Source organism: Saccopteryx leptura, chromosome 11 (assembly GCF_036850995.1).
Source record: "Saccopteryx leptura isolate mSacLep1 chromosome 11, mSacLep1_pri_phased_curated, whole genome shotgun sequence".
NCBI classification, from domain to species: domain Eukaryota; kingdom Metazoa; phylum Chordata; class Mammalia; order Chiroptera; family Emballonuridae; genus Saccopteryx; species Saccopteryx leptura.
In genome coordinates, this window is record NC_089513.1 from 79,523,905 (window position 1) to 79,538,913 (window position 15,009).

The 15,009-nt window shown below is 55.9% G+C and overlaps 1 protein-coding gene across 4 annotated transcripts in view; it reads left to right on the plus strand.

The window, feature by feature from the left end:
• The first annotated feature begins 754 nt into the window (after positions 1-754).
• The window catches only part of CARMIL1 (capping protein regulator and myosin 1 linker 1), a 213,781-nt gene continuing 199,526 nt past the window's right edge, over positions 755-15,009 (plus strand). For all 4 annotated transcript variants that reach the window (XM_066352268.1, XM_066352272.1, XM_066352270.1 and 1 more), the window contains exons 1-2: positions 755-1,578; positions 5,699-5,796. In XM_066352268.1, coding sequence (XP_066208365.1) covers positions 1,539-1,578; positions 5,699-5,796 — 138 coding nt within the window. In that variant the 5' untranslated portion in view covers positions 755-1,538. The remainder of the gene's footprint in view (positions 1,579-5,698; positions 5,797-15,009) is intronic.

Here is a 15,009-nt window from a genome sequence, read left to right on the forward strand (position 1 = left end):
AGGGGTGTGAGATAACCTGAGCAAATAAATAGTCTTGGAAAGACTGCAGTAAAAGCGCATCTTGGGACAGGTGAGACGGGTGGGAAGGGGCATATTGGTCAACGCCCGGAGGGTAATGCCTGCAGAAGTGGCTGGCGATTATTTTTGGCATCCAAGGTCGACAGCAGTGCTTAAAACTAGACCACCCAGGTGGTGATTCCCTTTTCTTTCCTCCCTCTCCTTTTTGTCCTTTAAAAACACAACCTGAAGCGAAATCCTCAGCCGCCTAGAGATAAGGCAGCAACCAAGGCGCTCACAGGTGTTGCTTGACCCTGAAGTTATCTCTGGGGTGGAGCCTAGGGACATCGGAGGAGGAAGGTGGCCAGGTGGTAGGACCAGGCTCATCCGCAGGCTGATTCCGGCTTGGGTGAATAATACTCATTGGCCGCACAGTCCTGGGGTTAACACAGGTCCCCCGAGTGACAGGGAGTATTCCTGGCGCTCTCCCGAGCCGAGCGTCTGCGATCGCGCGCGGCAGATGCCACCACACGGTTGGTATTCACAGGTTTCGTCTCGTTCCTGCTCGCCAGACAGGGAAAATTAACAACACTAATGACACGGCATGGTGGCCCAGGGGGGCTGAACCAGGAGAGTGTGCGCGAACGAGTCCCAGACAGACCTGGTTTCCGTGCGGCCGCGTCTGCGGAACCTGCCGCCTCCCACCGCCTGGCGCTGCGCCCGCGGGCGCGGGGACGCGTCGGCACCCGGCACCCGGCACCCGGCAGTCCCCGCTCGCAGCCAGCAGAGGGCTCCTCGGCCCGCGCGCGCCTTCTCCCGACGCAGGGCTTCAGGGTTGGGGAGCAAGGCTGCGATCGGGGGCGCGGGGGGGGGGGGGCGACACGCCACCATCGAGGCCACGGCAGCGTCCCCCCACGGGTGCGCCCCGCACGGGAAACCAGCGCCCTGGCGCCGGGGCCGCGGGGACCGTGCGGGGCCGCTCTCGCGAGGCGGGGAGGAGACGCCGCGGGGAGGAAGGGAGAGGAGCGGGGGAGGAGGAGGAGGAGAGAAGGAGAGAAGGAGGAGGAGACGCCGGAGGAGGCGAGGGGGAGGAGGGCCGCGGCTGCCCCCGCCCAGCTGGAGCCGCCGGAGCGCCGGGAACCCCAGCCCCCGCCGCGCTCTCCCCGCCCTCCCACGCTTTCCGCCCGCACCTAGGGCCGTAGGTGCGCCGATCGGCCGGAGCAGCCGCGGGAACCGGGGCGCAGCCGGGCCAGACGCCGGGCCGAAGCGGGGTCCTGCGGGCGCTGCGTCGGTCCGTCTATCCGTCGGCCGCGGGAGCTGCTAGGAGGCGTCATGTAGAGCCGCAGCCGCAAGCCCCCGGCAGAACGGCAACTATTTATTTATTTATTTGCTTGGAGGGGGGGCGCGGCCAAACTGTCTCTCCGGCCCGCCTTCTCGCCTCCGCCCCTTTGCTCGCCGCATCAGCCTCTCAAAACCAAGGGGTTCGGGGAGGGCGGGGCGGTGGATCGGAGTGGGACCTGCGGTCCCCGCGCGGAGGAGCCATGGCCGAAGAGAGCGCCGAGGTACCCCGCGAGCTGACAGGTAAGAGGGTTCCCACGCCTCTGCGCTCCTCCCCCCCCCCCCCGCGCGCGCTGCGCACCCCGGCCGAGACCCGCGCCCCTGGTCGGAGTGCGGTCGGGTGGGGCCCCGGGGGCCCCGGGAAGTTGGCTCCGGTCTGACTGCCTGGAGAGCCAAGTCCGGAGAGGCCGGCGTGGGGCAGTCGAGCGCCCGGGCGCCACCTTCCGCCGTCACCAGGGGGTGGAGGTTGGCGGAGCGGCCTGCGTAGGTCTCGGGAGTTGTGGAGGCGAGGAAACCCCCGTGCAGCGCTCGGCCCGCGGCCCCCCACTCGGGAAGTCCGACGGAGCCCCGCGCTGGACTCAGGCGAGCGCTCAGGAGCTGGTCTCCGGCAGTGGACCGGAACTCCCCCCTCCCTGCCCCCCGAAAATCCCAGACCGAGGTGCCCCGCCGACCCGCAGACTTGGGGTGGGGGCGCTGCTCTGGTGCACTGACTCCGTCTGGAAAGGCGTGGCTTCGGTTACCGAGCTGGGAGCGAAAGGGTTACCGGACTGACGCAAACTCGGGCCAGGAAATTGAGGGTTAATGACAAAAGCCTTATTTTAATAATAATTAACCTACCTGTTCTCCCCACCCCCCGCACCTCTTAGGGAACCTGTGTGGGGTACCTTGTGCAAGGTGACCCATTGTCTGAGTCCCTTGAGGTTAATTTTTGGATGGCGGTGGTGGGAGTGGGGGTTGATTTCATGCCTTGGGGATTAACTTAAGTTCTGTGGAGTGTTGAGATGGCACCGCTCAAATGCGGTGGGGGACAGGTCTGAATCCGGCGGTGCAGCCTCCGTGTGTGTGTGTGTGTGTGTGTGTGTGAGTGTGAGTGATGCTTTGTAACCAGGTGTGCGCGCGCCTGCATTGAGCCCCAGGGACCCGAATCCCTCGCGGTCCGGTCCTTGGCGCCGGGAGCGGCCTGCAGCGGAGAGGGGGTGTGTCGTGGGGAACGGTACCCACAGCAGGAGGAAGCTCTCCCCCTCCTGCATGTGAGGAATTTGCCCCGTCCCTCTTTGCAGGAGTTTGTGTGTGGACTCCCTCCATTAGGGACTGCTCACTCTGCAGGTGAGGCTTGACGGGAAGAGGCTGTTGTTAGGTGGGGGCGGGAGCTTCTGCTTTTGTTGAATGGAGAGGCAAACCCAGCGAGTCTTGTATCCGAATTTTTAGGGTTTGGGGTGGCTCGCTCCGCCGGCATCACGCCCCGCCCCCTCCCTCTCCCCAGCCCGGTGGCGGCGTCTGCTCCTCAGATAAACATCAGCTGCTCTGCTGGATGGAATGAGTGGTCCGTCCGGTTCTGGAGGCTGAGACCTTCCCAACGCCCTGCCCGGAAGAGGAAAAGTGCCCAGGGCCCCCGAGCTGCCCGAGGAGGTCCCGGAAAGACGAGCTTGGGGGAGGGCTTGCTGTGCTGGCCCAGGGACAAGGACCTCTAAGGAGGGGGCAGATTTTTCCATCAGCTGCCTGGGCCTGGTAATGCAAGCATAGGTAATTCACTCAGACCCAAGACCCAGGGCGCTGAAGGGTGGGGTGGAGATAGGGCCCTCGGTTTAAGTGGATGTTTCTCAAAAATAAATACTTTGCTATTATTATTTTAAAAGTTGAATTGAGCCCTTATCTAGAAATGGGCTTTCTGTGTTTATCCCGCCTGCCTGCCTCACAGATCTCTCGACCAAGTGGCCAAATACTTTGGGGAGGTGTGCCCAACATGGTTTCTCGGGGCCCTTCAATGGGCTAATTTGTCAGGGAAGTTCTTGTACTTGGTTTTCTCTCTAATTCCAAGTGCTCACAAGCCTTCCTGCCCGAGCAATTCAAAACGGTCAACACGTGAAAAATCTCAATATAGAGGTAATCTATCTTAGGGCCCTTAGGCCTTTAAAAATGTATTGTGTGTATCTTTCTGAGGATAACAGTAAGATGAGCTGTTTACTTAAACATTTAAGTGCAGAGAAGACTGAGAGGACTATGTCCCCCCTTATTACCATTCAGGGGTAGCTTCTGGCCTGTCACTCACTGCTCAGTCTCTTTCCAGGGGGTTTATATTCCTAAGCCGGGTGGAGGTGTCCCTGGGAGGCGAGTAGGGAAAGTGCCCATCTCAGAACCGTAACCCTGTACACATCCCGGGGTGTGAGGGCGAAAGCGATGACCGGTGTGCGCTGAGACACGGAGCTGGAGAAATGTCAGAGATGCTACGAGGGCTGGGTCCATCCCGGAAGAAGTATGACTCGTAGACCGAGAGTGTCCTGGCCACACCTGTGGTCTGAAGGGTCACTTTGGTTAAGGAGGGGACGGAGGCTGGTAGGTCCGAGGTCAGGGGTTGGGTCTTGGTGAGAGGTTTTGAGGCCTGGATGAGGGTCAAGGTCAGGGGTCGACAGAGCTGTTTAGAAGAGAGTTTTGGGAGAGGAGGTGACTGGCTCGCTATCTGAGAGGATGGAGTTAGAGACCGTGGCCGGAGGAGGAGGAGGAGGAGGAGGAGGAGGAGGAGGAGGAGGAGGAGGAGGAAAAAGAAGAGGAGGAAGAAGAGGAAGAGGTGGAAGAGGAGGAGGAGGAGGAGGAGGAGGAGGAAGATGATGTTTGATTTGGGACCTGTCCAGTTTAGGGTGCTCACGGGCGTCCCAGGAAGACCTTCCTGCCACCGTCCATATTTTCGGGACTCCTTTTCTCTCTCCGTGCTCTTGAGGCCTGGTGACCGCTCTGGGGTGTTGTGCCGTGATGATTTTGGAAAGACAGATAGCCCTTCCTCAGCTACATTGCTTGGTTCAGTGCTGGATCTTTGGCCCTGTTACCCACCCTTCGGGTCCGGGTGCCCACGGAAAACGGCAGTGTGCTCACAGAGCCCCGTGATGAGCACAGAGGCTGCGGCGGCCGCCGGGGGCCTGCCAGGGGAGCCGTGGGTTCCTGTGGTGCGCACGGTCTGTCTGCGTGCAGCTCGGCGCCCGTGGTACTGCTGCCCGACAGGCCCCCTTCCTTTTCTCTTGTGCGTGCCCGCTGTGTGCCCAGCAAGATGGCCAGGCCTGAGCACACAGGACCAGGCACACAGTAGGTGTGCATGAAGTACTCGGTGCCTGATAACTTCACTGTCAGGCTTGTTATTAAAACAAGCAAGTCGCTTACCGGAGACAAACAGCCTGGCAGACAAGCAGAGACCCCCTCTTTTATTTTTATTTTTTTCATTTTTCTGAAGCTGGAAACAGGGAGAGACAGTCAGACAGACTCCCGCATGCGCCCGACCGGGATCCACCCGGCACGCCCACCATGGGGCGACGCTCTGCCCACCATGGGGCGACGCTCTGCCCACCAGGGGGTGATGCTCTGCCCACCAGGGGTGACGCTCTGCCCACCAGGGGGCGATGCTCTGCCCATCCTGGGCATCGCCATGTTGCGACCAGAGCCACTCTAGCGCCTGAGGCAGAGGCCACAGAGCCATCCCCAGCGCCCGGGCCATCTTTGCTCCAATGGAGCCTTGGCTGCGGGAGGGGAAGAGAGAGACAGAGAGGAAAGCTCGGCGGAGGGGTGGAGAAGCAGATGGGCGCTTCTCCTGTGTGCCCTGGCTGGGAATCGAACCTGGGTCCTCCACACGCTAGGCCGACGCTCTACCACTGAGCCAACCGGCCAGGGCTAGACCCCCTCTTTTAAATGCTCTCTCCAGGCCCTGGCCGGTTGGCTCGGTGGTAGAGTGTCGGCCTGGCGTGCAGAGGTCCCGGGTTCGATTCCTGGCCAGGGCACACAGGAGAAGTGCCCATCTGCTTCTCCACCCCTCCCCCTCTCCTTCCTCTCTGTCTCTCTCTTCCCCTCCCGCAGCCAAGGCTCCATTGGAGCAGGGATGGCCTGGGCGCTGGGGATGGCTCCTTGGCCTCTGCCCCAGGCGCTAGAGTGGCTCTGGTCGCAACAGAGCGACGCCCTGGAGGGGCAGAGCATCGCCCCCTGGTGGACGTGCCGGGTGGATCCCGGTCGGGCGCATGCGGGAGTCTGTCTGACTGTCTCTCCCCATTTCCAGCTTCAGAAAAATACAAAAAAAAAAAAAATGCTTTCTCCAACCCCCCCGTGCTTTTTTTTTTTGTTGTTCTTCTTCTCAAAAGATGATCCCGAAACTGTTTCCTTCTTTCAGAAAGCATCAAGGATGTGATCGGCAGAAAGATCAAAATTGCGCTGAAGAAGAAAGTCAAGTTGGAAGTGAAGGGAGACAAACTTGAAAACAAAGTGCTGGTGAGCTTTTTTTTTTTTTTTTTTTTTAAATATTTGGAAACGAAACTGTTTTTCCCCTCCCTCGTTCTGATTGCTTCATTTTCATGCGGCCCTGGTTTTCTGTGTCGTTCTGAGGCCCCTGGTGTCCTGGGTTTGTTGGAGCGTTTGTCCACTGGAAGTTAAAAGTGGAATGACTTCAATGTTAGACTTCGAAGGCCTACGGCGAACCGTATTTCTTAAAGTGGCGAGGGGCCGCGTCTGGGTCCTCTGGGGGCCTGTCTTCGTGTTATTCCAAGTTAGATGTTACATGGACCTTATTTTTATCATCTTTGTTGTGGCTGTCCTGTGATCTCATTTGTAGGGATTTAGGGAGAAGTTTTGTTTTGTTTTTTTTTAAAAAAAGATCTCCGGTCAGCTTAATTATTTAATTAAATTTCCTCAAGTGTTCTGTCCCAGCCCGTCTCCCAGGTGACGAGCTGAGGATGTGAGGAGAACGTTTGTCCTTTTACGTTGCGCTTGGTGGTGGTGGGGTGGGGGGGTATGGTGGGAATGTCTGCTAGAGGCCGCATCTGTGGGTGCTGAGACTGAACTGGGGGTTCCTGCAGAGAGATGAAGAGGTTTGGATGGCGTTTCAGTGGCGGAGATGGTGGCAAACCTGAACTTCAGCTTCTGTGACTGCGTCCTGCTTGTGTGTTCGTTGGGGAGGATATTCTGTGCGTCGTTCCTGTTGCTGGGGATTTCCAAACCCGTGTGAAAGTAGAGACAGCCTCCTGAGCCCTGTGTCTTTTTCATGGGGGCTCAGCAATTTTTCAGGTGCTGTTCCGCCAATGCCGTCATATCTCTTTCCCCAGAGGGTGGTCTTTCCTCTCGCACCCCCCATCCCCCCCCCCCCCGCCCGCCCTGGCGTTATTTGAAAATAAATTCCAAGCATATGTCATGGAAAGGGAATATTTGTAAAACTCAGTGGCTTCAGTTGAAGCAGCTACAGAATGTGAAGTGCCCTTCTGATAACATCTGTCCTGAGAATCTTTAAAGGGACCCTCTGCGCGCCCCGTGGGGGTGAGGATGTTGCGGTGATGGGTGGATGGATGGCCTCACCTCTCCTTGCTCCGTGCCTGCAAGTCAGGAGCGCGGAGCAATTGCCGTGGGAAAGCTTGCGTGACTGTTGCAACAAAATGTGTTCACATCGACGGCTACCCTAAGGACATCCACAGCAGAAATGAATGGGGCTGTCATTCTGGTTTTTTGTTTTTTGGTTGTTTTTTTTGGCTTTCATAGTCAGGTTCCTTGAAGCGTGTTTTACTTAACGTTGTTTAGTCACAGGATTGTGGTCGTGTAGAAGAGAAGAAGTTCTGTGTGTGCCATTTATTTATTTATTTATTTTTTCTTTTTTACTTTTTTTTTTTTTTTTGTATTTTTCTGAAGTTGGAAACGGGAAGGCAGTCAGACAGACTCCCGCATGCGCCCGACCGGGATCCACCCGGCACGCCCACCAGGGGGCGATGCTCTGCCCATCTGGGGCGTCGGCTCTGTTGCAACCAGAGCCATTCCAGCGCCTGAGGCAGAGGCCATAGAGCCATCCCCAGCGCCCGGGCCAACTTTACTCTAATGGAGCCTTGGCTGCGGGAGGGGAAGAGAGAGACAGAGAGGAAGGAGAGGGGGAGGGGTGGAGAAGCAGATGGGCGCTTCTCCTGTGTGCCCTGGCTGGGAATCGAACCCAGGACTCCTGCTCTACCACTGAGCCAACTGGCCAGGGCCTGTGTCTGCCATTTTTTTGTTTGACATGTTTAAAGTCCTTCTTCCCAAGATGGACCCACCTCTAGGCTACTTAAAGGTGAGGTCGCTCCTCCCCTGTGGTCTGACTGTCTGCTGTGGTGGGCGGTGCTATTCTGCCTGGATGCTATTCACCGCCCTAAGACTAAGCCCACGTCGCGTGTCTAATTTAAAAAGTTAAAATTTCAAAGACCAAGTTAGCTGTCCAATAGAATGAAGTTAGCACCGTTTAAAAATAGTTATGGTGGTGCCTGACCAGGCGGTGGCGCAGTGGATAGAGCGTCGAACTGGGATGCTGAGGACCCAGGTTCGAGACCCCAAGGTTGCCAGCTTGAGCGCAGGCTCATCTGGTTTGATCAAAAGCTCACCAGCTCGGACCCAAGGTCGCTGGCTGGAGCAAGGGGTCACTCGGTCTGCTGAAGGCCCGTGGTCAAGGCACATATGAGAAAACAATCAATGAACAACTAAGGTGTCGCAATGTGCAACAAAAAAAAAACTAATGATTGATGCTTCTCATCTCTCCGTTCCTGTCTGTCCCTGTCTATCCCTCATTCTGAGACAAACAAACAAACAAACAAAAATCTTTAAAAATAGTTATGGTGGTACTTAATGTCAGGATTATTTTGTATTTGTGTGTGTGTGTGTGTGGGGGGGGGTGGCGGGCAGCTCATTTGAACATTCACTGGTTCCCATTAAGGTTGTAATACAATTACCAAAGTATTTGAATCTCAGTAATTATCTCCCCAAATCTGGAATCTGAGCGGTTTCTAGTATCTCAGCATGACCTTGCCTCGGCTGCTCCTTCCTGGCACAGGCAGGAATTATTAATAGAAATATTCACGGTCTGACAAGCTTCAAGTTTGAGCAAGATAGTCTATGACTTTGTTGAGTTTGGCGTTTCTGTATCTAGAGAAACCCAGTCGCTTACATTGAAACATTAAGGGGGGACCGCCTTATACTGAGCATTTCTGACTTGGTTTCTGGCTGTCCTCTAAAATAGGTTACAAATGAGTTGGCTCAACACTTTCAATATATCTTAAAAAAAAGTATTTTTATTTATTTATTAATTTTAGATGGGGGAAGGAGAGTGACATTAATTTGTTGTTCCACTTATTGATGCATTCATTGGTTGATTCTTGTATGTGCCCTGACTGGGGATCGAACCTGCAACCTTGGCATATTGAGCCGACACTCTAAACTACTGAGCTACCTGGCCAGGGTTAATGTATCTTTTTTTATTTTTATTTTGCATCCTTTTCCTGCAGTGTCCGTGCTCCGTGTCCGTCCTTGTGAAGCCAGAGGTGTGTTATGTGTTACTTGGTCCCCTGTTTTTTTACACTTTGAGATTTTATACGCTTTCTAGCTTATCTTTTGCGCGGGCTTTATCTTCACCTTCCTTCTTTTCATGGCCACAATCAGCTAATGTTTATTGAACATTGACCGATTGCGAGGGCCGATCACTTAAATGACTCATTTCCTGGTTCGACCCACAGCTGCCCCGTGAGGTGGGCACTGTTCACAGCTCCGTTGGAGAAACCTGAGACCCGTGGAGCTAAGGGCGCTTGCTGCAGGCCACCCTGCTAGGTTTAGTTCCTGAGCAGTTAACGGGGGAGTCGGGGTTTGAACCCGGTGCGCCTCCCTCCGAGCCTGTCTGCTTCACCGTGGGCACTTGCTGCAGGCCACCCTGCTAGGTTTAGTTCCTGAGCAGTTAACGGGGGAGTCGGGGTTTGAACCCGGTGCGCCTCCCTCCGAGCCTGTCTGCTTCACCGTGGGCACTTGCTGCAGGCCACCCTGCTAGGTTTAGTTCCTGAGCAGTGAATGGGGGAGTCAGGGTTTGAACCCGTGGCGCCTCCCTCCAAGCCTGTCTGCTTCACCGTGGGCGCCAGGTACAAACGCAGCGCCCTTCGCCGGGGTGTTCCGCGGTTGCTGAGTGTCAGCCAGCGATCAGGGAGGCGTGGAGGTCGGAAGGTGTTCATTTCGTGCGGCTTCTTTGGTTTATGTATTAATTGTTCCGTCCTCACCGACGCACCGACGGTGTGGCAGACACGCGGTCTGTACAAGGTGCACACAGGTTCTGTCTTCCTGGGACTCGTCATCCAGCAGGACTGTGACGTGTGACATCTGACTGCATATCCGAGAGGCCCTATGTCAGGCCTGAGGGAGGGTCAGGGACAGCATCCCGGAGGAAGGGGGCTGTAAGCCCACACTGGACGATGAGTCAGTTAACCCTGGGCCGAGCCGTGTCCTGGAGAAAGGGAGGAAGGAGAACTTGCCCCCGGAAGCCAGGGGGGGCCCATTTGTTTCCTGGCAGCGCCCCCCCCCCCCCACAGGTGAAAGTCGGGACAGGTTAGACAGGTCTCTTCCTGCCACCTGTTCCCTAATGACATCCACATGGACTTTACCCTTTCTTCTCCAGGGAGGAAGTGAGGCTCCCTGGTGGAGGCTCTGGAGCCATACCTGTTCCTACGGCAGCCCAGCCACTTGCAACAATGTGTAATCTCCTCAGTTCCTTTCTCTAGTGACAGTGTCCATTTGTAAATACTTGCTTTTGAAGATGAGCTGGGATACATTTATTTTATTATTTAAAAAAATTTTTTTAATTCATTTCAGAGAGGAGAGAGAGTGAGTGAGAGAGAGAGAGAGAGAGAGAGAGAGAGAGTGAGAAGGGGGGAGGAGCAGGAAGCATCAACTCCCATATGTGCCTTGACCAGGGTTTTGAACCGGTGACCTCAGTGTTCCAGGTCGATGCTTTATCCACTGCACCGCCACAGGTCAGGCCGCTGGGATACAGTTAAATGCTGCTGGGCATAGCGCCTTGCATATGACAGATACCCTACAGGGAAACCAAGGAGTCCTGTGTTCTGTTTTCTCAGTGCTGCTGCCCTAGGGGGCTGGAGCTCAGTTCTTAATGAGACCAGGGGGCACTTAGTTGTAGCTTTGTGGTGTGGGTTTAGCACCTGACTCACCCAGAATTCCTAAGGTGTGCTTTGGCCCAAAGAAATCAGAAAAGCTCAGGGGCTCAGGGGTCAGATAGGTTTGTCCCTCAGGATGTTAAAAGATAAGCCAGTGTCTTTGCTGCAAGGAGTTTCAGAGCCGTTTTCCACCCGTGCCTTGTCGGTCGGTTTCCAAAATGAGGCAAACGATGCTGTCCTTCTTAAACGTATGTGTCCAGAAACCCCGGTGACCACAGGTGGGGTGGCTGGCTCAGGCTGGCACGGGCCACCCAGCGTGAGGAATGCTGTCCCGGTCATGTGCCCTTAGCCCCGTTTCTGTGTTTTCTGAGACTCCTGTTCCATTCCCCCACCAGCTAATGATCGAATCTTCACCCATTTTCTTGTGGTTCCCAGATGGACTTAAAAAAAAAAAAAGAGAAGTATTTTAATTTATGTGTTCTTTTAAAATCGAACTTCTTGTTCTTCTGTGATCGTAGCAGGTTCACTGCAGTAGTAAGAAATAACAGAGGGGGCCTTTGTGCCCTTTGTCCAGGTTTCCCGTATCTTGTGGAGTTATGATCCAACGTCCTAACTGTCACGGTATTGGGGTCCCCACGTCGGTCCTGTGAAACACCACGCAGTCCGTCACCACGGGGGGCCTTGTCTTCTCCCATGGCCACATGCCCGCGCCCATCGTTTCTCTGACCCCCTCGGGCAGCGACTCACCTGTTCTCCATTTCTTATAATCTTGTTACTTCAAAATGTCCCATCCGTAAGTGTCATCACACAATAAACACCACATTCCACCGTCCACCTACTCACCCACAGTGGACTTGTGGGCTGTTTCCAGTTTGGGGCGATTAGGAATTAAACTTGATATAAACCATTCGGTTACAGACCTTTGTGTGAACGTCAGTCAGCCTTCCTCTCTCCCTCGTCCACGCCCAGGGGCGCCGTCGCAGGTGGCGTGATTGAAAACAACCCGTTTGATTTCCTAAGACGCTGTCCTGGGCTCTTCCGGTGTGGCTGTGGGCTGTGTGCGCCGTCCTCCCCAGCAAAAACGGGAGGGATCCAGCCTTCCAGTCCTCGGCAGCGTTTGTTATTGCTCTGGTGTTTTCTTAAGGACTGAATGGTTGACAGACAAGTATGTATCAGGAGGAGGCGAGGTCCCCGGTGACCTCCGCCCCGCACCCACGCTTCGGCCGTTGCTTGTCCGGGAGCAAAAGTGGGGGCCCTCTGTTCTTCCAGGGTGGTGGCCCTGGAGGGCGTGGAAGGTGCCTTCTGGGTCTCAGCTTCGTCTGTCCCCTGTCATTTTGGAGTTTGGGTTATATCACCTCTGCCAACCCTGCGTCCTTCCACGCCCCTCCTGACATGGGCCGGAAGCTGGACTTCTTTTCTTGTTGGCACTGGGCAGGAGGGTCAAACCATTCACCATTGTTCATTCCTTTTCTTCTGAGAAGTTAACCTGCCAGCTCTTCAACATACCTTTCTTCCGTCTGGCTGTTTGTTTATTAACTTTGGAGCGTCTTAGTGAGGCCGGAGGGAAAGAACCGTAAGTTCGTTCTCTTTACAGATGTTGGAAAGGGTCAGGCTGTGATTGTGGGTACCTGTGCACCATTGAAATCTTACCGGGGCGGGGGGCAGCGTGGTCTTCGATTCACGCCGCAGTATCAACTCCGCTGATCCTACCTTGTTTGCTCTAAAGACGCAGGAAAAAGGGACTCTTGCCTAGAAGTTTCGTCAGCGTCTGGCCCACTTACTGATGATCTACCGCAATCTCGGGTGTTCCCTGATAGGGGAAGTATTGTTCTGTTACGCGGGCCCCCCCGGTCACTCACATGGCCAGTCTTGTTTCATCTTTTGCCCATTCCCAGTCTCTAGCGTCTAACTTGCCTCCGCAGCGTGACCTGTGGCATCGCCGCGGCTCACGGGTACCCAGTTGGGAGTCTGTCCTGCAGCTACTGACGTCGGCCTCTGCCAGGGGTTTCCGGACCTGACGTCAGCCTCCGCCAGGGGTTTCCGGAGCTGACGTCAGCCTCCGCCGAGGGTTTCCGGACCTGACGTCAGCCTCCGCCGAGGGTTTCCGGACCTGACGTCAGCCTCCGCCAGGGGTTTCCGGACCTGACGTCAGCCTCCGCCAGGGGTTTCTGGACCTGACGTCGGCCTCCGCTGAGGGTTTCCGGACCTGACGTCGGCCTCCGCTGAGGGTTTCCGGACCTGACGTCAGCCTCTGCCAGGGGTTTCCGGACCTGACGTCAGCCTCTGCCAGGGGTTTCCGGACCTGACGTCGGCCTCTGCCAGGGGTTTCCGGACCTGACGTCGGCCTCCGCCGAGGGTTTCCGGACCTGACGTCAGCCTCTGCCAGGGGTTTCCGGACCTGACGTCAGCCTTCGCCGAGGGTTTCCGGACCTGACGTCAGCCTCTGCCAGGGGTTTTCGGACCTGACGTCAGCCTTCGCCGAGGGTTTCCGGACCTGACGTCGGCCTCCGTGGGGGGGGGGGGGTCCGGACCTGATGTCAGCCTCTGCCAGGGGTTTGCGGACCTGACGTCAGCCTTCGCGGGGGGGGGGGGGGGGGTTTGCGGACCTGACGTCGGCCTCCGCCGAGGGTTTCCGGACCTGACGTCAGCCTCTGCCAGGGGTTTCCGGACCTGACGTCAGCCTCCGCCGAGGGTCTCCGGACCTGACGTCAGCCTCTGCCAAGGGTTTCCGGGCCTTTTTTTTTTTTTTTTTAAACCGATAGTACCCTTTAAGAACACCTACTTTTCCACGGAACTTACAAAGTGAGCGGTATTTGAAGATTGCACGTGTATTTTTTACAACTTTATGGTTCAAGCCAAAGCAGGATCGACCCCAGTCAGTGGCGTCAGGGGCCGATCTGGTGAATGTTGAGTGAGGAAACGGGAGGGAGGTTGGATTGCGCGTGGGCTGCCCAGAGTTAGAGCCGCTCCCGTTTGCCGGTGAGGCGGTACAGACATCGCAGTTTTCAAAACAGCCAGGTTTCGCCATCTCAGGATGCTTTCCTCGGGAACGGAGATGCCAGAAGAGGTTTTCGCCTCTGTTCTGTGCAGAAGGGGGGTGGTTGGTGCTCTGGGCACGGCTTCCCTGCGGACCCTCCAGCGTGTGAGATGTGGTACCACCCAGCCAGTCACGTGTCCGTGTCTATTCCAGTGGCTCCCGTCGACCCACAGATGAAACGCACGCCGGGTGTGTGTGTACCCGCCGCGGCCCCTGAAGAAGGCTGCTGAGGAATCGTGGCTGGGACCTCCGGCTGCCTCTCCCTGCGGGAGGCTCCGGCCCCAGTTGGGGAGGGGGGGGGGGGCGGGGAGTAATTTGAACAGTTCTGTTTGTGGTACCAACGCGGAGTCTCAGCTTTTAAGGATCACTTACGATTCAGTGCATAGGTAATTTTCAGAGCACCTGGGTGAGGTTACAGGGTTTCGAAAATCAAGCTTAGGAAACAGAACCACATTGAAACCGTCTTCGGGAGGTAGTATCGAAGAGTGCCCGGGGCTGCCAAGGGCCCTGGCGAAAATCCCAGGGGATTCCGGATAAGTCCCTATCCGTAGAGGGCCTCGGAATGGACCCCAACTCAACACTGGCCTCCGCTCCCACCGAGGAGGCTGGGCGGGGGTCTCGAGGTCTGGGCAGGGGGCCGAGGTCGGCTCCGGTCTGGGCACGTGTTTCCAGGAGGCGTTTCTGGCCACCGCGGACTTGTCACCTGAGCTGCCTTTTTCGTTCTGCGCCCTCCCTCTCTGCTCTAGCTGCCCCAGTTTCTTCTCGTGGACGAAGAGTCGGATGACCTTGGGCAAGCAAGGAGCTGCTGAGCTAGACCGGCCCTGGTGTAACTTTTCATTGTTCTTGAAAAGATACTCTTTTCCAGTTTCTGGGATTGTGTCCCCTGGGGGCCCCCGGATTGAGAGGCGCCCTGGGGAGGTGGGGGAGGTGGGGGGCATACTGGGAATGGGGCCTTGAGGACATTAAGGAGCCAGGATATCTAATCAAAATAATGGGACAAACAGGCAGAACACTTCTTTTTTCTGTCGTTATAAAACAGTTGCAGAGAAAACAAAGCAAAGACTTGAGTCCGAGGTTACTGTCGCGCCTTTCTGTTTCAATTCATTGGAAACACTGTTGTTAATAGTTATCGTGAAAGTAGATTGAAAATGGGGGGTGTTGTCTAAATTTTTTGTTAAGGTGTCCTGTTTCTCTGGTCACTTTCTCCAATTCTTTGAGAAAAGGAGGGAAAAGAATGATGCTTGGGGCTGGGGTGTGAGTGTGTAAATAAAACTATTCACTTTTACCTCCTGGGTCTTTTTCCTTGTCTTTGTTTGGAGAAAGTTTTTCTTCTCCAAAGGGTTATCTCCTGATGACCCTTGGCCCCGGGGGTGGGGGGTGGGGCGGTGTCTTGGTCCCTCTGGATGTGGGTAGACGCACAGGACATGGTCTCAGAGGTGACACAGGAATGTGCGAATGCCCCGAGGAGCTGTACTTACACCATTTCCAGCCTGGGGCCAGGGCTGGAGAGAC